The sequence below is a fragment of the Hyperolius riggenbachi genome, chromosome 9, assembly GCF_040937935.1.
Source record: "Hyperolius riggenbachi isolate aHypRig1 chromosome 9, aHypRig1.pri, whole genome shotgun sequence".
In the NCBI taxonomy this organism is placed as follows: Eukaryota; Metazoa; Chordata; class Amphibia; order Anura; family Hyperoliidae; genus Hyperolius; species Hyperolius riggenbachi.
The window spans coordinates 9391188-9415000 of NC_090654.1; the positions used below are offsets into that span (position 1 = coordinate 9391188).

The 23813-nt window shown below is 44.0% G+C and overlaps 1 protein-coding gene across 4 annotated transcripts in view; it reads right to left on the reverse strand.

Moving 5' to 3' along the window:
* Positions 1-23813, reverse strand: part of NISCH (nischarin) — a 151051-nt gene that overhangs the window by 13011 nt on the left and 114227 nt on the right. For 2 of the 4 annotated variants that reach the window (XM_068251897.1, XM_068251894.1), the window contains 4 exons: positions 19375-20679; positions 16707-16881; positions 13998-14340; positions 9688-9849 (listed from right to left, as the gene is read on the reverse strand). In XM_068251897.1, coding sequence (XP_068107998.1) covers positions 9688-9849; positions 13998-14340; positions 16707-16881; positions 19375-20679 — 1985 coding nt within the window. The remainder of the gene's footprint in view (positions 1-9687; positions 9850-13997; positions 14341-16706; positions 16882-19374; positions 20680-23813) is intronic. The other 2 variants (XM_068251896.1, XM_068251895.1) reach the window with 2 other exon arrangements.

Genomic DNA, 23813 nt, shown 5'->3' on the forward strand with positions numbered 1-23813 from the left:
TTGTCTGTGGCGGAGTGACTTGTGGTTGTCTGTGGCGGAGTGACTTGTGGTTGTCTGTGGCGGAGTGACTTGTGGTTGTCTGTGGCGGAGTGACTTGTGGTTATATGCGGAGTGACTTGTGGTTGTCTGTGGCGGAGTGACTTGTGGTTATATGCGGAGTGAATTGTGGTTGTCTGTGGCGGAGTGACTTGTGGTTATATGCGGAGTGACTTGTGGTTGTCTGTGGCGGAGTGACTTGTGGTTGTCTGTGGCGGAGTGACTTGTGGTTGTCTGTGGCGGAGTGACTTGTGGTTGTCTGTGGCGGAGTGACTTGTGGTTATATGCGGAGTGACTTGTGGTTGTCTGTGGCGGAGTGACTTGTGGTTATATGCGGAGTGAATTGTGGTTGTCTGTGGCGGAGTGACTTGTGGTTATATGCGGAGTGACTTGTGGTTGTCTGTGGCGGAGTGACTTGTGGTTATATGCGGAGTGAATTGTGGTTGTCTGTGGCGGAGTGACTTGTGGTTATATGCGGAGTGACTTGTGGTTGTCTGTGGCGGAGTGACTTGTGGTTGTCTGTGGCGGAGTGACTTGTGGTTATATGCGGAGTGAATTGTGGTTGTCTGTGGCGGGGTGACTTGTGGTTATATGCGGAGTGACTTGTGGTTATATGCGGAGTGACTTGTGGTTGTCTGTGGCGGAGTGACTTGTGGTTGTCTGTGGCGGAGTGACTTGTGGTTATATGCGGAGTGACTTGTGGTTGTCTGTGGCGGAGTGACTTGTGGTTGTCTGTGGCGGAGTGACTTGTGGTTATATGCGGAGTGAATTGTGGTTGTCTGTGGCGGGGTGACTTGTGGTTATATGCGGAGTGACTTGTGGTTATATGCGGAGTGAATTGTGGTTGTCTGTGGCGGAGTGACTTGTGGTTATATGCGGAGTGACTTGTGGTTGTCTGTGGCGGAGTGACTTGTGGTTATATGCGGAGTGAATTGTGGTTGTCTGTGGCGGGGTGACTTGTGGTTATATGCGGAGTGACTTGTGGTTGTCTGTGGGGAAGTGACTTGTGGTTATATGCGGAGTGACTTGTGGTTGTCTGTGGCGGAGTGACTTGTGGTTATATGCGGAGTAAGTTGTGGTTGTCTGTGGCGGAGTGACTTGTGGTTATATGCGGAGTGACTTGTGGTTGTCTGTGGCGGGGTGACTTGTGGTTATATGCGGAGTGACTTGTGGTTGTCTGTGGCGGGGTGACTTGTGGTTATATGCGGAGTGACTTGTGGTTGTCTGTGGCGGAGTGACTTGTGGTTATATGCGGAGTGACTTGTGGTTGTCTGTGGCGGAGTGACTTGTGGTTATATGCGGAGTGACTTGTGGTTGTCTGTGGCGGGGTGACTTGTGGTTATATGCGGAGTGACTTGTGGTTGTCTGTGGCGGGGTGACTTGTGGTTATATGCGGAGTGACTTGTGGTTGTCTGTGGCGGAGTGACTTGTGGTTATATGCGGAGTGACTTGTGGTTATATGCGGAGTGACTTGTGGTTGTCTGTGGCGGGGTGACTTGTGGTTATATGCGGAGTGACTTGTGGTTGTCTGTGGCGGGGTGACTTGTGGTTATATGCGGAGTGACTTGTGGTTGTCTGTGGCGGAGTGACTTGTGGTTATATGCGGAGTGACTTGTGGTTGTCTGTGGCGGGGTGACTTGTAGTTATATGCGGAGTGACTTGTGGTTGTCTGTGGCGGGGTGACTTGTGGTTATATGCGGAGTGACTTGTGGTTGTCTGTGGCGGGGTGACTTGTGGTTATATGCGGAGTGACTTGTGGTTGTCTGTGGCGGGGTGACTTGTGGTTATATGCGGAGTGACTTGTGGTTGTCTGTGGCGGGGTGACTTGTGGTTATATGCGGAGTGACTTGTGGTTGTCTGTGGCGGAGTGACTTGTGGTTATATGCGGAGTGACTTGTGGTTGTCTGTGGCGGAGTGACTTGTGGTTATATGCGGAGTGACTTGTGGTTGTCTGTGGCGGAGTGACTTGTGGTTATATGCGGAGTGACTTGTGGTTGTCTGTGGCGGAGTGACTTGTGGTTATATGCGGAGTGACTTGTGGTTGTCTGTGGCGGAGTGACTTGTGGTTATATGCCGAGTGACTTGTGGTTGTCTGTGGCGGAGTGACTTGTGGTTATATGCCGAGTGACTTGTGGTTGTCTGTGGCGGAGTGACTTGTGGTTATATGCGGAGTGACTTGTGGTTGTCTGTGGCGGAGTGACTTGTGGTTACATGCGGAGTGACTTGTGGTTGTCTGTGGCGGGGTGACTTGTGGTTGTCTGTGGCGGGGTGACTTGTGGTTATTTGCGGAGTGACTTGTGGTTGTCTGTGGCGGAGTGACTTGTGGTTATATGCGGAGTGACTTGTGGTTGTCTGTGGCGGAGTGACTTGTGGTTATATGCGGAGTGACTTGTGGTTGTCTGTGGCGGAGTGACTTGTGGTTGTCTGTGGCGGAGTGACTTGTGGTTATATGCGGAGTGACTTGTGGTTGTCTGTGGCGGAGTGACTTGTGGTTATATGCGGAGTGACTTGTGGTTGTCTGTGGCGGGGTGACTTGTGGTTATATGCAGAGTGACTTGTGGTTGTCTGTGGCGGGGTGACTTGTGGTTATATGCGGAGTGACTTGTGGTTGTCTGTGGCGGAGCGACTTGTGGTTGTCTGTGGCGGAGTGACTTGTGGTTATATGCGGAGTGACTTGTGGTTATATGCGGAGTGACTTGTGGTTGTCTGTGGCGGGGTGACTTGTGGTTATATGCGGAGTGACTTGTGGTTGTCTGTGGCGGGGTGACTTGTGGTTATATGCGGAGTGACTTGTGGTTGTCTGTGGCGGAGTGACTTGTGGTTGTCTGTGGCGGAGTGACTTGTGGTTGTCTGTGGCGGAGTGACTTGTGGTTGTCTGTGGCGGAGTGACTTGTGGTTATATGCGGAGTGACTTGTGGTTGTCTGTGGCGGGGTGACTTGTGGTTATATGCGGAGTGACTTGTGGTTGTCTGTGGCGGAGTGACTTGTGGTTGTCTGTGGCGGGGTGACTTGTGGTTGTCTGTGGCGGGGTGACTTGTGGTTATATGCGGAGTGACTTGTGGTTGTCTGTGGCGGAGTGACTTGTGGTTATATGCGGAGTGACTTGTGGTTGTCTGTGGCAGAGTGACTTGTGGTTGTCTGTGGCGGGGTGACTTGTGGTTATATGCGGAGTGACTTGTGGTTGTCTGTGGCGGAGTGACTTGTGGTTGTCTGTGGCGGAGTGACTTGTGGTTGTCTGTGGCGGAGTGACTTGTGGTTGTCTGTGGCGGAGTGACTTGTGGTTATATGCGGAGTGAATTGTGGTTGTCTGTGGCGGAGTGACTTGTGGTTATATGCGGAGTGACTTGTGGTTGTCTGTGGCGGAGTGACTTGTGGTTGTCTGTGGCGGAGTGACTTGTGGTTGTCTGTGGCGGAGTGACTTGTGGTTGTCTGTGGCGGAGTGACTTGTGGTTATATGCGGAGTGACTTGTGGTTGTCTGTGGCGGAGTGACTTGTGGTTGTCTGTGGCGGGGTGACTTGTGGTTATATGCGGAGTGACTTGTGGTTGTCTGTGGCGGAGTGACTTGTGGTTGTCTGTGGCGGAGTGACTTGTGGTTGTCTGTGGCGGAGTGACTTGTGGTTGTCTGTGGCGGAGTGACTTGTGGTTATATGCGGAGTGACTTGTGGTTGTCTGTGGCGGAGTGACTTGTGGTTATATGCGGAGTGAATTGTGGTTGTCTGTGGCGGAGTGACTTGTGGTTATATGCGGAGTGACTTGTGGTTGTCTGTGGCGGAGTGACTTGTGGTTGTCTGTGGCGGAGTGACTTGTGGTTGTCTGTGGCGGAGTGACTTGTGGTTGTCTGTGGCGGAGTGACTTGTGGTTATATGCGGAGTGACTTGTGGTTGTCTGTGGCGGAGTGACTTGTGGTTATATGCGGAGTGAATTGTGGTTGTCTGTGGCGGAGTGACTTGTGGTTATATGCGGAGTGACTTGTGGTTGTCTGTGGCGGAGTGACTTGTGGTTATATGCGGAGTGAATTGTGGTTGTCTGTGGCGGAGTGACTTGTGGTTATATGCGGAGTGACTTGTGGTTGTCTGTGGCGGAGTGACTTGTGGTTGTCTGTGGCGGAGTGACTTGTGGTTATATGCGGAGTGAATTGTGGTTGTCTGTGGCGGGGTGACTTGTGGTTATATGCGGAGTGACTTGTGGTTATATGCGGAGTGACTTGTGGTTGTCTGTGGCGGAGTGACTTGTGGTTGTCTGTGGCGGAGTGACTTGTGGTTATATGCGGAGTGACTTGTGGTTGTCTGTGGCGGAGTGACTTGTGGTTGTCTGTGGCGGAGTGACTTGTGGTTATATGCGGAGTGAATTGTGGTTGTCTGTGGCGGGGTGACTTGTGGTTATATGCGGAGTGACTTGTGGTTATATGCGGAGTGAATTGTGGTTGTCTGTGGCGGAGTGACTTGTGGTTATATGCGGAGTGACTTGTGGTTGTCTGTGGCGGAGTGACTTGTGGTTATATGCGGAGTGAATTGTGGTTGTCTGTGGCGGGGTGACTTGTGGTTATATGCGGAGTGACTTGTGGTTATATGCGGAGTGACTTGTGGTTGTCTGTGGCGGAGTGACTTGTGGTTGTCTGTGGCGGAGTGACTTGTGGTTATATGCGGAGTGACTTGTGGTTGTCTGTGGCGGGGTGCCCATCCCATGTTGTTTTTAAAAAGCACTCTTGTATTTTGATGAATAAAGTAATCTATTTTATATTTTCTTCACATATGTTTTGAGTAGTCTTTATGATTACATAAGAAATAATTGTTTTGAAAAAGCAGACGCGTATGTTCCTCTATTTTTTTGGACACTTTCATTTAGAAATTGTACACTTGAGAAGTTTGTCACACTCCAACCATCTGCAATGACATAAGGCACTAGCATGCAGGCAAGAGATCACACTATTCCTTTCGGATATCCCGGTCACAACTCATTCGCAGTTGCTGTGACATGTAGGACCCTTGGATATGATGCATCATGCCGCCAGATCACACAGTCACAGAGCAGATGGTATTACATTTAGTACGGCAAAAAACATTGTGTGGAAAACGAAGTATCGGTGCAGCAGTTTCCAGGCGGACATCACTCACCCAACCGCCAAAGCAACCGCCTCTATAGACTGATCCAGCAGCACGTGGAGATCGTATACAATCATGTCAGTCGCTTGGTGTCTGTTTCCAGTCCTGACAGGAATGTGTGGAGGAAGCTGGCTACATCCTTACTGGTCATCTTGCTGCTACTCCGTGTGAGGTAAACTCAGGGCCAGGACTCGTAAAATTGCCTGGGCCGAAAGAGAGTCCTGGTGAGCAATTTTAAAGGGGCACTATGGCGAAAAATTGTCAAATGTAAAATATGTGTAAACAAACAAATAAGAAGTACTTTTTTTCCCAGAGTAAAATGAGCCATAAATTACTTCTCTCCTATGCTGCTGTCACTTACAGTAGGTAATAGAAGTCTGACAGAAGTGACAGATTTTGGACTAGTCCATCTCTTCATAGGGGGATTCTCAGGGATTTATTTATATTCAAAAGCACTTACTGAATGGCAGTTCAAAACTGTGCAGCGAGCAGGGAAGCCGGCCAGCATCATTGTTTAAATCCTTTTTAGGAAATATCTTTATAAAGAATAAAAGCCTTGCTGAGAATCCCCTATGAAGAGATGGACTAGTCCAAAAGCTGTCAGTTCTGTCAGATTTCTACTACTTACTGTAAGTGACAGCAACATAGAAGAAAAGTAATTTATGGCTCATTTTACTCAGGAAGAAATGTACTTCTTATTTGTATATGTTTGCACATATTTTACATTTTACAATTTTTTGCCATAAGCTGCATACTCACACTGCAAAATGCAATCGCCAAGCTCTTACTGATGAAGGAAAAGGGCATTTTTGCATATTCTTTTAAATGATATCTGTTTTGATTAAAAAAACTAGCTTTATTTATCTGGGGCTTCTTCCAGCCCCTAGTGGTCCCTCACCACAGCTCTGGTCTTGTCCCGGGTGCCGCTGGAAGCCTCTGCAGTATCGCCGATCCCCAATGGGCCGGCACGTCTGAGCATGTGCGTGCCCACAGGCGCAGTACACTTCCGGCGATGTGGGTGTGCCCCTGCACAGCACAGTCGCATACAAAGACGCCGACCCTTTGGGGGTTGGCGATACTGCAGAGGCCACCAGCGGCACCCGGGACAAAACCGGAGCTGCGGTGAGGGACACACGTGACCTCTAGAAGCCACTCAGAACTGTCCCTCATGCGGTGCTCTGGCATTACATGCACTTGCTCTACTCCAATACAAAATAGGCAATAAAAAAACCGCCCAAAAAACAAAAAAAAAACCCACTTGCCGTATATCACCGCGGATACGCCAAACTTTTTAGGACAGCTCTTTGGGCTAAAAGTGTTTGTGGGACGGTCTGTCGGCAGGTGACAGATCTATATATGAGGCCCATGTACGCATTATTTCCCGACGGTGAGTTGGGCGCAGGGTGGGCTGAATGACACCTCGCCCTGCTGCCGCTTAACTTCCCAGCGGCATTACATACTATTCCCCCTCCGAGTTGCAATGAATGCTGGAACCCCGAATTACCCTTGTGCCGGGCATTAGTGCTATAGACGCGCCCAGCGCCGAAAACCACCTGCTTCGTGGGGCCCTATGCAGAGCAGGCATTGGAAGGATAAAGCGGAACTGAATAGTTTAAAAAAAAAAAAAAAAGTGTTTTACTTACCTGGGCCCCCAGCAGCCTTCGTGTCCTGCGCCGGTCCTCCACAATCCTCCGTTCTCCCGCCGTGGTGCAGTTTCGTTACCGTCGACTTGTAATTTGACGGCAACTGCACCTGCGCGCCCTGCATATTATTATTATTATTTAGTATTTATATAGCGCTGACATCTTCCGCAGCGCTTTACAGAGTATATATTGTCTTGTCACTAACTGTCCCTCAGAGGAGCTCACAATCTAATCCCTTCCTTAGTCATGTGTTTATGTGTGTATTGTGTAGTGTATGTATCATAGTCTAAGGCCAATTTAGGGGGAAGCTAATTAACTTTTCTGTATGTTTTTGGGATGTGGGAGGAAACTGAAGTGCCCAGAGGAAACCCACATAGACACGGAGAGAACATACAAACTCCTTGCAGATGTTGACCGGGCTGGGATTTGAACCGGGGACTCAGCACTGCAAGACAAGAGCGCTAACCACTACGCCACCGTGCTGCCGCTAATAGTACAGGACGCTATTGCAGGAACGCAAAGAGAGATACGCGAGGTACGGGGCGCGCAGGCGCAGTTGCCGCCTAAGCTAGCTAAACTAGCTGGCAGCAGGAGAGCGGAGGATCGTGGAAGACCGGCGCAGGACAGGACGGCTGCTGGGGGCTGGCAGAAGCCCCAGGTAAGTGAAACACTGTTTTTTTTTTTTTAACTATTCAGTTCCGCTTTAACTGTAACCATAGATACGTGTTGCATAACTGGCCAGTAGCTCTGTAGAAAGCCAGTCAGGAAAGTAATCCATAATTCATTAACCTATAAAATATACATTTTTTCCTTCTGTAAATGAAGTGAATAACATCTCTCTCTGTATTTTATTATTATATTTTGTGTAAAGATTACAAATCAAAGTGAAAATTAGTGATAACAGAGCTTAAATAGCCGTTAAATACCTTTTCACACCACTGGGCGATATCACGCTTAATTCAGAAGAAAAAGAATTACATTTTTTTTTCTGTTTAAAACAAAGTAAATTTGCCCAGTAACGGTACAAACGCCTGAAAGATCGTGCATATTATAGGATAGGCCACTATTAATGGTGGTGATCAACGACGAATGGTCGTTTTAGCAATCTGAATTTGGGAATGATTTTATTAATTTGATCGGATTACTTATTTTTTATTTTCCCCTCTGTTAGTGGGCCCAAAATGATGGTTTCCAATCCATTGCATCATTTATCATTAGATCGTTGGGGCGGTTGTACTGTTAACCTCCTTGGCGGTAATCCCGAGCTGAGCTCGGGGTATGCCGCCGGAGGTCGCCGCTCAGGCCCTGCTGGGCCGATTTTCGTTTTGAAAAAAGCAGCACACGCAGCCGGCACTTTGCCAGCCGCGTGTGCTGCCCGATCAGCGGCGAAAGAGGGTCCCCCCAGCCGCCCGAGCCCAGCGCAGCCGGAACAAACAGTTCCGGCCGGCGCTAGGGGCTGGATCGGGCGGCTCTGACGTCAGGACGTCGACTGACATCCATGACGTCACTCCGCTCGTCGCCATGGCGACAAGGAAAGCGAAACAAGATAGGCCGCTCATTGCGGCCTATCTTGTTACTTTCGATTGCCAGAGGCGATCGAAAGTACGCTTCCGGAGCGCCCTCTAGTGGGCTTTCATGCAGCCAACTTTCAGTTGGCTGCATGAAATTTTTTTTTTTTAATTTAAGAAAAACCACATTGCAGCCTCCCTGGCAAAATAAATAAACCGCCAGGGAGGTTAAGGCCACACATTCACACTTAAAACAGTAGCGATTAGTGAGGGTGATTTTTCTGCGATATAAAGGGGCACTATGGCGAAAAATTGTTAAATTTTAAATATGTGCAAACAGACACATAAGAAGTACATTTTAAGTAAAATGAGCCATAAATTACTTTTCTCCTATGTTGCTGTCACTTACAGTCAGTAGTAGAAATCTGACAGAAGTGACAGGTTTTGGACCAGTCCATCTCTTCATAGGGGATTCTCAGGGATTTATTTATTTTCAAAAGCTCTTAGTGAATGGCAGTTTCTCTGTCCAACTGCCAAAAAACACTGTAGCGAGCAGGGAAGCTGGCCAGCATTATTGTTTAAATCCTTTTTAGGGAATATCTTTACAAAGAATAAAAGCATTGCTGAGAATCCCCTATGAAGAGAAGGACTAGCCCAAAACCTGTTGCTTCTGTCAGATTTCTACTGCCTACTGTAAGTGACAGCAACATGGGAGAAAAGTAATTTATGGCTCATTTTACGCCGGAAGAAACATACTTCTTATTTGTCTATGTTTGCACATATTTGAAATGTTACATTCTTGGAGCAATCGCAATTAGTGCTTCTATATATGCTAATTGGGATCGCTCCCGAATCGCCCAAAAATGCTGCAAGTAACGCATTTGGCGATAACTGCTAATCGTCCGCGATCTGCGGCAATCACGGCAGTGAGATCACTGTCATATGCTTACTATTGCACTATCTAGCACTTTAAAAAGCACCAGCACTTTGGTGATTAGCAGGAATTGTCCGCTAATCGCCCTAGTGTGAATGGGACCTTAGGGCAACTTAAAGGACAACTGTAGTGAGAGGTATATGGAAGCTGCCATATTTATTTACCTTTTAACAATCCCAGTTGCCTGGCTGTCCTGATGATCTATTCGGCTGCAGTAGTATCTGAATCACACCAGAAACAAGCACGCAGCTAATCTTGTCAGATACACCTGATCTGCTGCATGCTTGTTCAAGGTGTATGGCTAAAAGTATTAGAGGCAGAGGATCAGGTGGACTGCCAGGCAACTGGTATTGCTTAAAAGGAAATAAATATGGCAGCCTCCATATCCCTCTGGCTTCACGTGTCCTTTAAGACCCTTTGAAGGACCAACAGACCAAGAATAGAAAGCGTGCTAATGGTCTACCTGTCTTCTTATTACCAAACTCCGAGTAGAAGTCTTTCTCCACCGGCTCCGGGGATGGCGTCCGGGCCAGCAGCGATAGTACGGACATCAGCTGCTGTATAAACGTGTGCGTGGCATAGCTGTCTCTGGTCAGACACGTCACAACGTGGCTCGGGGATGGTCCTGCAGATAGAAATACAAAATATATAAATACAAGAAAAATGAAAAATATAAAGGCGAGAATTCTATTACATGACTTTAAAGGACACCAGAAGTGACATGTGACATAATGAGATAGACATGTGTATGTACAGTGCCTAGCACACAAATAACTATGCTGTGCTCCTTTTTTTCTTTCTCTGCCTGAAAGAGTTAAATATCAGGTATGCAAGTGGCTGACTCAGTCCCGACTCAGACAGAAAGTGACTACAGTGTGACCCTCACTGATAAGAAATTACAACTATAAAACACTTTCCTAGCAGAAAATGGCTTCTGAGAGCAAAATAGTGTAATGGTTAAGGGCTCTGCCTCTGACACAGGAGACCTGGGTTCGAATCTCGGTTCTGCCTGTTCAGTAAGCCAGCACCTATTCAGTAGGAGACCTTAGGCAAGTCTCCCTAACACTGTTACTGCCTATAGAGCGCGTCCTAGTGGCTGCAGCTCTGGCACTTTGAGTCCGCCAGGAGAAAAGCGCGATATAAATGTTCTGTGTTTGTTTGTTTGTTTGTTTGAAAGAGATAAAAGGGGAATTTCTTATCAGTGAGGGTCACACTGTAGTCACTTCCTGTCTGAGTCAGGACTGAGTCAGCCAATTACATACCTGATATTTAACTCTTTCAGGCAGAAAAGAAAAAAATGAACACAGCCTAGTTATTTGTGTGCTAGGCACTGTACATACACATGTCTATCTCCTCATGTCACTTCGGGTATCCTTTAAGGGGCAAGTGTAGCTCTGGGACAAGAATTATAAAAGTTATGCGGTTTTCCATACTTGTTTATTTTTTTCAGTTCCTTCTTTGCTAGGAGCCTACAATAAATGGTTGCTACACAAGCCCTCGTTCAGGCTCTCACTTTGCGATGCAGATTACTGTATGCCGGCAATTACGGTAATGCAAGTTACTTAGTTGTGTGAATTGCAAGTCTGTACTTTTTGTAGTTGTAAGGACCTGGCTGGTTGTGTCCTGTAGCTCCTTGCTGACAGAAGAGTGAGAATTGCTTCCCCAGCACATGGCAGCTCGCCTGACCCCGCCCACCTCCTCCATCTGCTGAGAGGGACCTTAGCAGCCACATTATCGTGCCAATTTCTCCCAACCTCAGTGAGAAATAAGGCATTTCATTTTTACACTGCCTTTTTACTTATCATCCGGCCATGTCTGGAATAAAAAACTATTTCTCACTGCTCTTTTTTGGTCAGCTGTTGCATGTTGAATCAGCTTGAAAGTAGTCGTATCGTGGATCAGGCATGCTTTTGGCGGCAGTGATTTTCATCCGATTCAATAATAATTATCAAATCAGTAGATGTATAGGCACCTTAAGCCTCTCACTGACCTTTCCCCTGAGATCTGATCTAATCTAATAATGATTGGGGCAAGCTGATGAGCTGGTAAATAACAGTGTTTTGCTTGAATTTTGCATTATTTGAATTGCACATTAAAAAATGTACAACTATGGTGAAAAATTGTAATGTGAGCTTTAAAGGGAACCAGAGACGAAGCACCCTCATGTATTTTACCATATAGATCAGTGGGAACATTAGAGAAAACACCTACCCTGCTCTCTGTTTCATCCTTCACTGCTCAGCCTGCTTGTTAACAGCCCTGATAAAATCCCACACTGAGCATTCAGTCTGGCTTTGCTCAGGAATCATTATAGCCGAGTCTGTCTTCTCTGATGTCTTTTCAAGCCCAAGCCTGCCCCCTTCTGACACTGCTCAGGAATCATTATAGCTGAGTCATTATAGCAAAGCCAGACTGAGTGCTCAGTCAGGGATTTAATCAGGGCTGATAAGAAGCAGGCTGAGCAGTGTAGAATGAAACAGACAGCAGGGTAGGTGTTTTCTCTAATGTTCCCACTGATATATATGGTAAAATACGTGAAGGTGCTTCGTCTCTGGTTCCCTTTAAAGCCAATTCAAAATTAATTTTGTGCGCAACCGTAATTTGACTCTTTAAGAACAAGTAAAAGTTTTTTTCAAAAAGAACCTGGCAGTTTATAGAGAAAACGGATTTAAAAATAAAAGAAAAAAAAATATTTTAACTAAGCAAAATGACACTTAGCTGCTGTACACATGAATATATACAGAGTTTAGAGTTCTGTAAACGCATTACAGATTTTAACAAAAAGAAACAGACAGCGTGCTCCCCCCCTCCCCTCCCCTCCCCGACACTTTAACCCCTTGTCACCCATGCAGGCTGGTATAGCAAGAATTCAGAGCTCAGGCCACCACAGCCTCAGCTATACTAACCCACATGGTTCATAATGTGGGGGAGCTCTGGAAAAGATGGGCAGCAACTCCTGCGTACGTTAAAAAGGGGCGCTGGGAAAAAAGGGCGCCGGGTTTTTAACGATAAGCATGGATAACGTTTAAAAATGTATTGTACTGTATTTCGTTTAAAATTAATGTTTTTTAAAGTTATAAATCATTAAATAATGTGCATTAAATCGGCAATTGTAAAAACGTTAATCTTTCGTTTAAATAGTGAAACGTATAATAACGTTAAAAAAAAAAAATTACTAAGTAACCCTCCCTGTACCTACCCCTAACCCCTAGACCCCCCTGTTGATGCCTAAACCTAAGACCCCCCCTGTTGGTGCCTAAGTAACCCTCCCTGTACCTACCCCTAACCCCTAGACCCCCCTGTTAGTGCCTAAACCTAAGACCCCCCTGTTAGTGCCTAAACCTAAGACCCCCCTGTTAGTGCCTAAACCTAAGACCCCCCTGTTGGTGCCTAAACCTAAGACCCCCCTGTTGGTGCCTAAACCTAAGACCCCCCTTTTGGTGCCTAAACCTAAGACCCCCTGTTGGTGCCTAAACCTAAGACCCCCCCTGTTGGTGCCTAAACCTAAGACCCCCCTGTTGGTGCCTAAACCTAAGACCCCCCTGTTGGTTTTTTCGTTTAAAAATAATGTGTAAAAAAAAAAATGTACTGTTTTTCGTTTAAAAATAATGTTTGAAAAAAAATATTGTACGGTTTTTCGTTTAAAAATAATATTTAAAAATGTATAAATCATTAAATAATGTGTAATCATGAGAAGCAGTAATAAAACATTAAGTCTCCGGGCGCCGCTTTTAAAACGTTATTTTTCTCCGGCGCCCTTTTTTCCTATCGGGCGCCCATTAAACGATATTTATTATGGGAGTGAATGGCGGCGCCCGATTTGTGCACTAGCCTCAGGCGCCCGAATTTACCCTTCTACCCCAAATCATCCATGACTCTTCTCAGCTTCGGTGTCCAGTATAAAATAAGTATTCAGAACTTGGAAGTATATATTAAAGTGAACTACAGCAACATTTTACTAAGTTGGATTTTTAAAAATGGCTTTTATCAAAAATAAGGTCTTTTATAAAAACAAAAAAACAAAACAAAAAAACAACTTGCTCTCACTATTCCCCCTTTTTTCCCTAACCATTCTGGTGTGCAGAAAAGTGATTTTTTTTTCAGTCGACGGGATGAATCGTTTACTACTGCCATGTTCGTAATTTTGCGTAGTATTTAAGATTTATGAATGGAGTAAAAGATACCCGAGGTGACATGTGACATGATGAGATAGACATGGGTATGTACAGTGCCTAGCACACAGATAACTAGGCTGTGTTCCTTTTTTTCTTTCTCTGCCTGAAAGAGTTAAATATCAAGTATGTAAGTGGCTGACTCAGTCCTGACTCAGACAGGAAGTGACTACAGTGTGACCCTCACTGATAAGAAATTCCACCTATAAAACACTTTCCTAGCAGAAAATGGCTTCTGAAAGCAAGAAAGAGATAAAAGGGTCAATAGTTCATAGATTTTAGCTCTGGCATACTTCAATGAATGTGTCATTGAGCAAAAACAATCAAACAGTTAAAACTTAAAAAGTAGATTTAAACATAAAATAAAACTGTGGAATATCTTAAAAAGTCATTTTTAGGAGAAGGAAGCTAGATACAATCATTTATTTCATTAGTATATTTTCGCTTCGGGTGTCCTTTAAGCAATATCAATTCAATTTGAAAATTGTCATTACGCATAACTGTAAGCAAAACTACTTCTACTAAATAATCAATATCATTTCGATTGTTTACCCCACGCACTCGTGTAAGCTGACCATAGACTGGGGCGCAGTGACAGTACCTGTTATCCTGAAGAACTGATCGAAGAGGCCGATATTGACAGACTGGAGATCGCTGAAGCGTATCACTATACAGGAGCAGGGGTGGAAGAGGCGTCCGTCACCAGAGGGGTCTACCGGGGGACAAACAAGGTTACTTCCTGTGTCTGATGAACCTATCCAGTGCGGGGCTGAGAAATACTCCCACTTACTCAGAGGCGTCTGGTTTATCTGTTTAGTCTTCTCATCAAGCACAAAGTAAATGGCCTTTGTGGAGAGCAGGACACACGCGGTCACCTCCAAGTCCGGAGTCTGATAGAACATGATGGGCGACCACATGAGGTGACGCAACTCCTCCTCTTCATCCTGCACAGCAAGTCATGTGACAGAGAGAGCAAGTCATGTGACAGAGAGAGCAAGCCATGTGACAGAGAGGGCAAGCCATGTGACAGAGAGGGCAAGCCATGTGACAGAGAGGGCAAGCCATGTGACAGAGAGGGCAAGCCATGTGACAGAGAGGGCAAGCCATGTGACAGAGAGGGCAAGCCATGTGACAGAGAGGGCAAGCCATGTGACAGAGAGGGCAAGCCATGTGACAGAGAGGGCAAGCCATGTGACAGAGAGGGCAAGCCATGTGACAGAGAGGGCAAGCCATGTGACAGAGAGAGCAAGCCATGTGACAGAGAGAGCAAGCCATGTGACAGAGAGAGCAAGCCATGTGACAGAGAGAGCAAGCCATGTGACAGAGAGAGCAAGCCATGTGACAGAGAGAGCAAGCCATGTGACAGAGAGAGCAAGCCATGTGACAGAGAGAGCAAGCCATGTGACAGAGAGAGCAAGCCATGTGACAGAGAGAGCAAGCCATGTGACAGAGAGAGCAAGCCATGTGACAGAGAGAGCAAGCCATGCGACAGAGAGAGCAAGCCATGTGACAGAGAGAGCAAGCCATGTGACAGAGAGAGCAAGTCATGTGACAGAGAGAGCAAGCCATGTGACAGAGAGAGCAAGCCATGTGACAGAGAGAGCAAGCCATGTGACAGAGAGAGCAAGTCATGTGACAGAGAGAGCAAGTCATGTGACAGAGAGAGCAAGCCATGTGACAGAGAGAGCAAGCCATGTGACAGAGAGAGCAAGCCATGCGACAGAGAGAGCAAGCCATGTGACAGAGAGAGCAAGCCATGTGACAGAGAGAGCAAGCCATGTGACAGAGAGAGCAAGTCATGTGACAGAGAGGGCAAGCCATGTGACAGAGAGAGCAAGCCATGCGACAGAGAGAGCAAGCCATGTGACAGAGAGAGCAAGCCATGCGACAGAGAGAGCAAGCCATGCGACAGAGAGAGCAAGCCATGCGACAGAGGGCAAGCCATGTGACAGAGAGGGCAAGCCATGTGACAGAGAGAGCAAGCCATGTGACAGAGAGAGCAAGCCATGTGACAGAGAGAGCAAGCCATGTGACAGAGAGCGCAAGCCATGTGATCAGAGAGCGCAAGTCATGTGATCAGAGAGCGCAAGTCATGTGATCAGAGAGCGCAAGTCATGTGACACAGAGCAAGTCATGTGAGAAAGAGACAAGAAATGTTATCATATAAAAATGACGTGTAATTCCAAGTGATATACTGACGTCTCAAACTTCTGGTGCATTGGTAGGATTCTTTCAATGAATTCAATCAATAATTGGTGCAACATAAAAAGTACAAATAAAAAGTGGTCAGGTTTATGGCCACCTAGTGCTTGTAAAAATGTAAATCCGTGCCAATGATGCCACATCCTGTAAGGCACATTATACGCAAATGTACCCCTTCCTAAGTTACGCTCAAGCTCAGGCACTCCTAAGGTATATACAGGTGAATCTCGAAAAATTAGAGTAGTGTGCAAAAGACCATTTATTTCAGTAATTCAACTTAAAAGCTGAAGCTGATCTATGAAATAGGAGCCCTTTGCAGGTGTTTTGGATGAATTAGCTGATTAGAGTCTGACACTCTGAGCAGAGACTATTGAACATTCTCACAATAGTCTAATGGGCTGAGATTTTAGGGTTCTCATACGCTGTAAACCATAATAATCAACATTATAAGAAAAAAAAGGCTTGAAATATCTCGCTTTGCATGCGAGTCCATTTCATATATTAGTTTCACCTTTTAAAGTGGATCTGAGATGAACTTTTACTCATTGCATAATTGTGTTCCTTTCATATAGTTTATAGGGCATTCCTCAAGCCAAATACTTTTTTTGTTTTGTTTTTATACTCTAATTCCCTATAAACTAAACAAGCCTCGCCCACAGCTTTTTCTCAGTGCCTTGGCAGCAGCAAGGGCTTATGGGAGCTCAGTCTGGGCAGGCAGGAGGAGGAGGAGGTTACTAACCATTGATTTCAGAGGCAGAGGGGAGGAGGAGAGGGGACTGAATTTACACACAGGCAAGCTGATAGCATCTCCAGCCTTCAGCCTGTGACAATGTGACAAACAGAACATGGCTGCCCTCATTGTATCACAGGAAGAAATAATCATAAACTGTTGAAGCTGTTTGCTGGTAGATATGCTGTGTAACTATCTAAACTTTAGATAAGATATATAGACAAGTTACTGGTTATAGTTAGTTTTCCATCTCGGATTTGCTTTAAGTTGAATAAAAGAAATAAATGGACATCAGAACGATAGCCTCATTTTTTGAGTTTCACCTGTATGAGGCAGAAAGCAGTAGTCATGTGATGCGCTACTGCTGAGTATACTCACCTCGCAAACGCTCTTCTGGAAGAATTCCACAATGCTCCTCCCACTCAGCGAGGCAACAAAGTGCAGAGCTTCAGACGCCGGCAAGTGGAACGCGATCTGATTTTCCTCACCTAGTTTCTGAAGCAAGTTTTCAGAAGGATAGGCGGTAGATAACGTTGTCGGGGGTTTATTGTTACTAGAAAGAAAAAGCAAACAAAAATGAAACAAGGCTTAGTTACACCTAAGGCTATACTGACAGAAACAGAGAGGAGAAGTCTTCACATGTGCAGCAACAAGCCATCCCGTTTGGTGGTTTTCATGCCTGCCAGCAGTAAAGATGCGGACGTGCAGGCTCACAGAGGCTCAAACGACACCAACAAATCGGCATGGCAAATATCAATCAATTCTTATTTTACCCTCTCGTTACTTATCACTTTCCAATGTCTAGATTTATTTTTCCCGATACTAACTTTCGGTAAAGTTCCTCCTCAATGGCAGAGTAAGCAATTGGCTAAACGTAGGAGGGGTCAATCTACAGGTCAGGACTCTGCACCCTTCCTATAGGATGACTCTTATAGCTTTGCGACCCCCCCACCCCCCATCACACAGGCTATAAACTCGGCTGCCACCTAATCACTTCAGGAAGAGAGGAATTTTCACATATCAGTGCTGCTCTATTTGCCAATAACTTTATTACTACTTATCACACCTAAATTAGATATAATTTTTTCTCAGGACAAATTAGACTTTAATTGTGTGATGATTTTGTTTAGCAATTATTTTACTTTCTATGCATTTTAAATGGAAAATAAGGGGGAAAAACACACAACTATTTGTCCATTTACACTCATTATAATTTTACAATAAACAGTGCTAACTATAAGTTAAAGGGACTCCGAGCAGTGCAGTAACTATGGAAAGATGCATACCATTTTGAAGCTCTCTTTCTCCTCTTCCCATTGATATATAAACCGCCACCCTACGCCTTTTAGTTTTCGCGATCAAAATTGCGGCTGCCATCTTGGATTCCTTATTCAGCATTGTATTATGCAGGACGACACCTTCCCCAGTGTTGGCAGCTCCATTCAGTGTAATGCAATGAAATACAAGGAACCCAGGGGGATATAATTACAAACATCATGCCGGTAGGTGTGAGGATGTAATTAATTAGTTGTGGGTATGCTTAAAGGCATAACCACAGGCACTGCTCGGAGTCCCTTTAAACCCACACATTTTATTTGCTTATCCATCCTGGTTATTACAACATTTAGATTATGTTCCTAGTACAATCTATGGTGACAATATTGTATTTGGAAATAAAGGAGTCTTTTTTTCTGTTTTCTCATTGCACACTATAGATGATTACAATACCTTTTTTGCAAAAATAATAGTAATATACCCTCATAGCATACATATTTAAAAAGCCAAGTTCCTAAAGTAACAATATATGATTATTCTTTTATATTCGGTCACTTTGTTTTCATTCTACAAGTCTTTTATTTTGGTAAAGAATATGCGAAAATGTAATTGCTTTTAAATTCAATTTGTGACCTAAAAAAATATATACAAGACATGGGCCTCAACACTAAAAAAAGTGTCTAAACTTTTAATGTTGGGTTGAGTTTTCCCCTACCTATTTTTATGTAATGTGGTTCCAAGTTTTAAGACACACCAAAATGTATTCTATAACTCGTCCTGTTAAAATGATACCATATGTGCTTCATTTAGTAACAAACTGGTGGTGCACTCTCCACATATATCCAGTTGTAATTTAGTGGTTAAAGTGAACCAGAGACAAAACATCCTCATGTATTTTACCATATATATCAGTGGGAACATTAGAGAAAACACCTACCCTGCTCTCTGTTTCATTTTTAAATGTTCAGCTTGCTTCTAATCAGCCCTGATAAAATCCCTGACTGAGCATTCAGTCTGGCTTTGCTATAATGACTCAGCTATAATGATTCCTGAGCAGAGCCACAAGGGGGCAGGCTTGGGCTTGAAAAGACACCAGAGAACACAGACTCAGCTATAATAATTCCTGAGCAAAGCCAGACTGAATGCTCAGTCGGGGATTCTTATCATGGCTGATAAGAAGCAAGCTGAAGTGTTAAAAATGAAACAGAAAGCAGGGTAGGGGTTTTCTCCAATGTTCCCACTGATATATATGGTAAAATACATCAGGGTGCTTCATCTCTGGTTCCCTTTAATGTTGACAGTTGTCAAAGAACACTGTATGCTACGACGCCTCTTGCCCCCCTCATTCCATTAAATTGTATGCACACAAAGTCAAGGCTCTCTCATACCTTTTGTGTCTTTGAATTTGTAGTTAATTTCGTATCTCGCCGTTATACGTTTTACCCATCATGTTATATTTGTCACTGTAATTACCAGTTCTGTATTATGTACAAGTATCGATATTTGGTGTTTACCATTGTCTATATTATTATGTACCCTAAGTTTGTTTTTCTTATTTTGTACAGCACCACAAAATATGTTGGTGTTTTATAAATTATTATTAATAATAATAATAATAATAATAATGCAACTATTCTAGAACTAGCTACCAATCAATGTAGGACACACAACTGTTACTTGTCACCCACATCACATGAACCCTCCCCCTAGTGAAATGAACCCCAAATAAAAGTTTCAAAAACAAAGATAAGTAAAAAAAAAGTATTCTTACCCAACAGTCTGCAGATGTGTTTTGCTGGTTTCCAGAAAAGTATCTATTGTGCTTTTCACATTCATTAAATCCTTGCAAACCACTATGTTTCTAACATTATGAAGGGAAGTCCTCAGTAATTTATAGAGTGATAAAAAACGACATTTATCTTGAGGCAAGACAAAGAAAGCCCTAACACAAGTGGAATCAAACATTAACCGAAGAACGTGGCCATCCTGGAATGAATGGTCCTCCTCAGAGAGTTGGCACAAAGGATACACAACTATGGAAGCTAGAGGAACCCGGCTTAGCTTGAAGGTCTTCTGAGAAAAGTCAAAACGTTTTTTATCCTGGGGAACTGTATGGAAATCTATTTGGACCATGATCATATCATGCTGTGTAACGAACAACCAAATTGGCACAGAAATCTCAGTACTTTGTTCAGAGTTGGTCTTCATGAAACGTAAAGATTCAGAACTCTTATCGGTACCACAACGGTTTTCATGCTGTGGGTCTTCTCCGGTGTTCCTTCTGGAAGAGTCCTCAGTATTATAAAACAGACAAACTGGAAACACCCCTTTTACTTCCAAATCCGTTAGATTAAACTTGTGTTCTTGAACAAGATACTCAAAGAAGCCCTGAAGGCCGGAGCCGGACACTTGGGATGAGATGGAAGGCAGTGGGATGCTGTTCTGAGAACATTGTTCATGTAAACATGAGGAGAACCCTCCCAAGTTTTGAGAGTCTGTGACGATGACGATGTACTCCTCTCCGCTCCTCACGCTCAGCGCTATGCAGGTCTCTGGTATCACGACAATAAACTCCGTTATGTCTCCATAAAAAAAATAACCAACTAGTTTTAGTAAAGATGAAAGGGAAATGTGGCTCTGTTGTGGCCCTTCACGATGGACCTCAAACAAGGCAATCAAGGTGTCTGTTAAAACAAGGCATGAAGGGAACGGCCTAACATGGTCGTCTCCCTGAAGATGAATGGAGAAGTTCCAGAGTACCTGTACAACCATGACATTTGTCTCTTGAGAATGTGTTGGAGGCCTCTCAGACAAGTTCCACTCCATACTGTGCTCTCTCTCATGGAGACCCATTTCGAAGTACCCATCCCCCGGCTCACAGCTCTCTCCTCCCAGAGTGTTCATTACTTCTGCTTTCCCAGCCAGATGCTGCCTTTGTTTCAGGGCATGTGCGATCGACGTGGAAAAATAAGGAATAAAATCTTGGCCGGTGTCCACACTGGAAACGCAGGGGGCGGGGAAAAAGGAGCAGTGGACTTCGGGTACTGATGTGGATTCCTCTTCTAAGGCAATTGGGCTTCACATTGAAAGAACAAAAATAAATAAATTAGCTTTATAAAATAAGGCATTCAACTCATTAACACAGGCTGCATAAGAAGTATCTACTATAAATGAAAAAAAATATATGTATACACAAGACAGGGCCATAGATGGATTTGCTAGTGTTCAGGTGTATTTGAAATCTAGGCCTTAATTCAATAAACTTTTTCCTTTGAGTTTTCTCACGGGAAATGTCTTAAGCCATACACCTTTTTTTTCTTGCTTCCAGCGAATAAGGTGGTACTTACAATAAATATGCTTAGATTTAATTTAGATTTTACTCTTAATTTTTTATTTTTTACTTGCCAGGTACTCAAAAGTGATTTTGTGGATAAGATGAGAAAAGCATTCCCCATGAGAAAATAACATGACTTAATCAGGGGCCCTAGCTGCAACTCTGATCTTAAAACCCTTGGAAAACGTACACCATTTTGTTTACTTGTTTAGTCTAAATCACAGAGGAAAAAAAACTATAGGTCTCTCAGACTTTAATCATCTACAAATGGCCATACCGTACAATCACCTTGCTTCGATTTAACCTAAACATCAGGTGGCGTCTACTGATCTACAGGTGTTAATACTAAACAATTTAAAGTAAACAATCAGAAAATAAGTTGGAAAAACTGTAAACTATCGAAAAACAACAGTATTGCATTTGCTAAACCAAAATTGGCAAACAGTAAAGGTGACCACACACCATACAATAAAATGATCCAATTTTGATGGTAATGTGATAAAAATAATCGGTTGCTCCGAAAAATTGAACTTTTTTTATTCAAGCGAGAAATCAGATTGGATTTCACATTTTTTGTTTTCTATATAAGTCGATCAGGAAGGGTGGATTTTTATGATCAATTTTTAGAAAAATTGAATGCTGTAAGGAAGATTGTCAAGTTATTATTGTATAAACCCAAGCAATTTTTTTCAGAGTTTTCAGAAAAAAAAATTTGGATTGAGATAAAATTGAACACACGTGTGTGGTACATTGGTGCGATGTTTTAAATGTTACAACCAATCAGAAAAATTGATCGTAATTCTTGAGTTGAAAAGAAATTTGTATGCTGTGTGGCCACCTTAATAATGACTGCAGATTTTTCAGATGGAGGTTTGCTGAAAACGACAGATAAAACGTTTTGCTATCTCTCTAATCTATATGGGGAAAATGCAGCTATTTATGTAGAATGAACGGTAACTATCCAGCGATCAGAAGATCATTTTTTTAAATCAACTTCTCTGGCTGTAATTAATGCAGGCTTCAAGTTAATATACATTCTATATTAAAAAGGAACTGAAGTGAAAATAATAGTGAATACTTTTTTCTTTAACAATATTAATTTATAGATTATTTAATCAGTGTTTGCCCATTGTAAAATATTTCCTCTCCCTGATTTACATTCTGACATTTATCACTGGTTGTGTCATCTTTAGTTCTGCCAGGTGATCTTTACAGAATGTTGTTTGTTTATTGAGGATTCAAAAGTCAGTACAAATAATACTTGGTTTCCTAGAATGGCAGGATAGCTATATAGCCTAGGTTGTGACATCACTGGTAGGGCGGGGCTACAGACCAACATATAGAGGCAGGGATGCGCTCATTAGTAGTGAGCTATTTGAATCAGTGATTAAAATGAGGCTTATTTGCCACAGGTGTGCGGCTGGGAGTTAGAGGGTTACTTACCCAGAAGTCTGCGGTCCTCTATGCGTTCCAAACATCTTGCACAAGTCCTATTGGACACGTTGCAAGACTCACTATTGTGCACTTTTGGCTTGAAGGAGGAAGTACGGTAGTGAGTCTTGCAACGCGTCCAATAGGACTCGTGCAAGATGTTTGAAACGCATAGAGGAGCGCGGACTTATGGGTAAGTAACCCCTTCTCTCCCAGGCGCACACCTGAGGCAATTAAGCCTCATTTTAATCACGGATTCGAATAGCTGACTACTCGTGAGCGCATCCCTTGATACAGGAAGTGTTTCGGATGCTCAGACCAGGATAAGTGGGTATCCTCAACAATTGGCTGCATTGTAATATATGTCAGTACAGTGCCTCTTTATAGGAAATCAGCTTAAAGAGAACCCGTAACCAAGAATTGAACTTCATCCCAATCAGTAGCTGATACCCCCTTTCCCATGAGAAATCTATTCCTTTTCACAAACTGATCATAAGGGGGCGCTGTATGGCTGATATTGTGGTGAAACCCCTCCCACTGTGTGATGTCAGGACCATGGTGCTTACATCACACTGTGGGAGCCTTGTTGCATTGTGGGAAATAACTGTTTACAGCTGTTTCCAACTGCCCCAAAAAAAGCATGCAGCATCTCCTTCCACTGACATCACCTGCCAGCAGTAAAACTGTTACCATGTGATAAACGACAGACTGTAAATCAGGGAGAGGAAAGATTTTACAATGGGCACTTTTTTATTACATTATTTTCACTGGAGTTCCTCTGTAATCATAATACTGTAGTTACAAATTGCCCAGCAAGCTCATGCTGAACAAGAACTAAAAAGGACAAAAAAGCCCTCTTGCTAAAATGCTATGAAAAACTGAAATGTGCCTTCTTAAAACAGAAGGTATTTGCGATAATTCAGGTTGGAGTGAGCATTTGATATCTCCCACAATGCATCACTGCTGAATATGCAAATCATACCTTTCAGGAACAACAAAGGGATGACTTGCACATTCAGCAGTGATGTATTGTGGGACACATCAGAGCTCACGCCAACCTGAATTATCGCAAATACCTTCTAAAAATAAAAAAAGAAACACCGAGAGCCCAATATAGTGTAGTATGTATTGGAAACCGTGGATAAATGTAAGTGTGAGATGAATATACTCACAAACATGGGTTACCTCTTAGGCAACCACTGTAGATGCAGGTGAGGAGATTAGACCTGTCCTCACTCAGGGCTCGTTCCCACTGTTGCGACGCGATTTCGGCCGCATTCCGACGCTTGTAAAAACGCATGCGGATGCGTTTCCACATGCGTTTTTACCCGCGATTTCGCCTGCGATTTCGCATGGCAGGGTGCCATGCGAAATTAACCATGACACTGCCAGGGCTAAATAAAATTGAAAAAAAAAATTGAAATCGCGGGTAAAAACGCATGTAA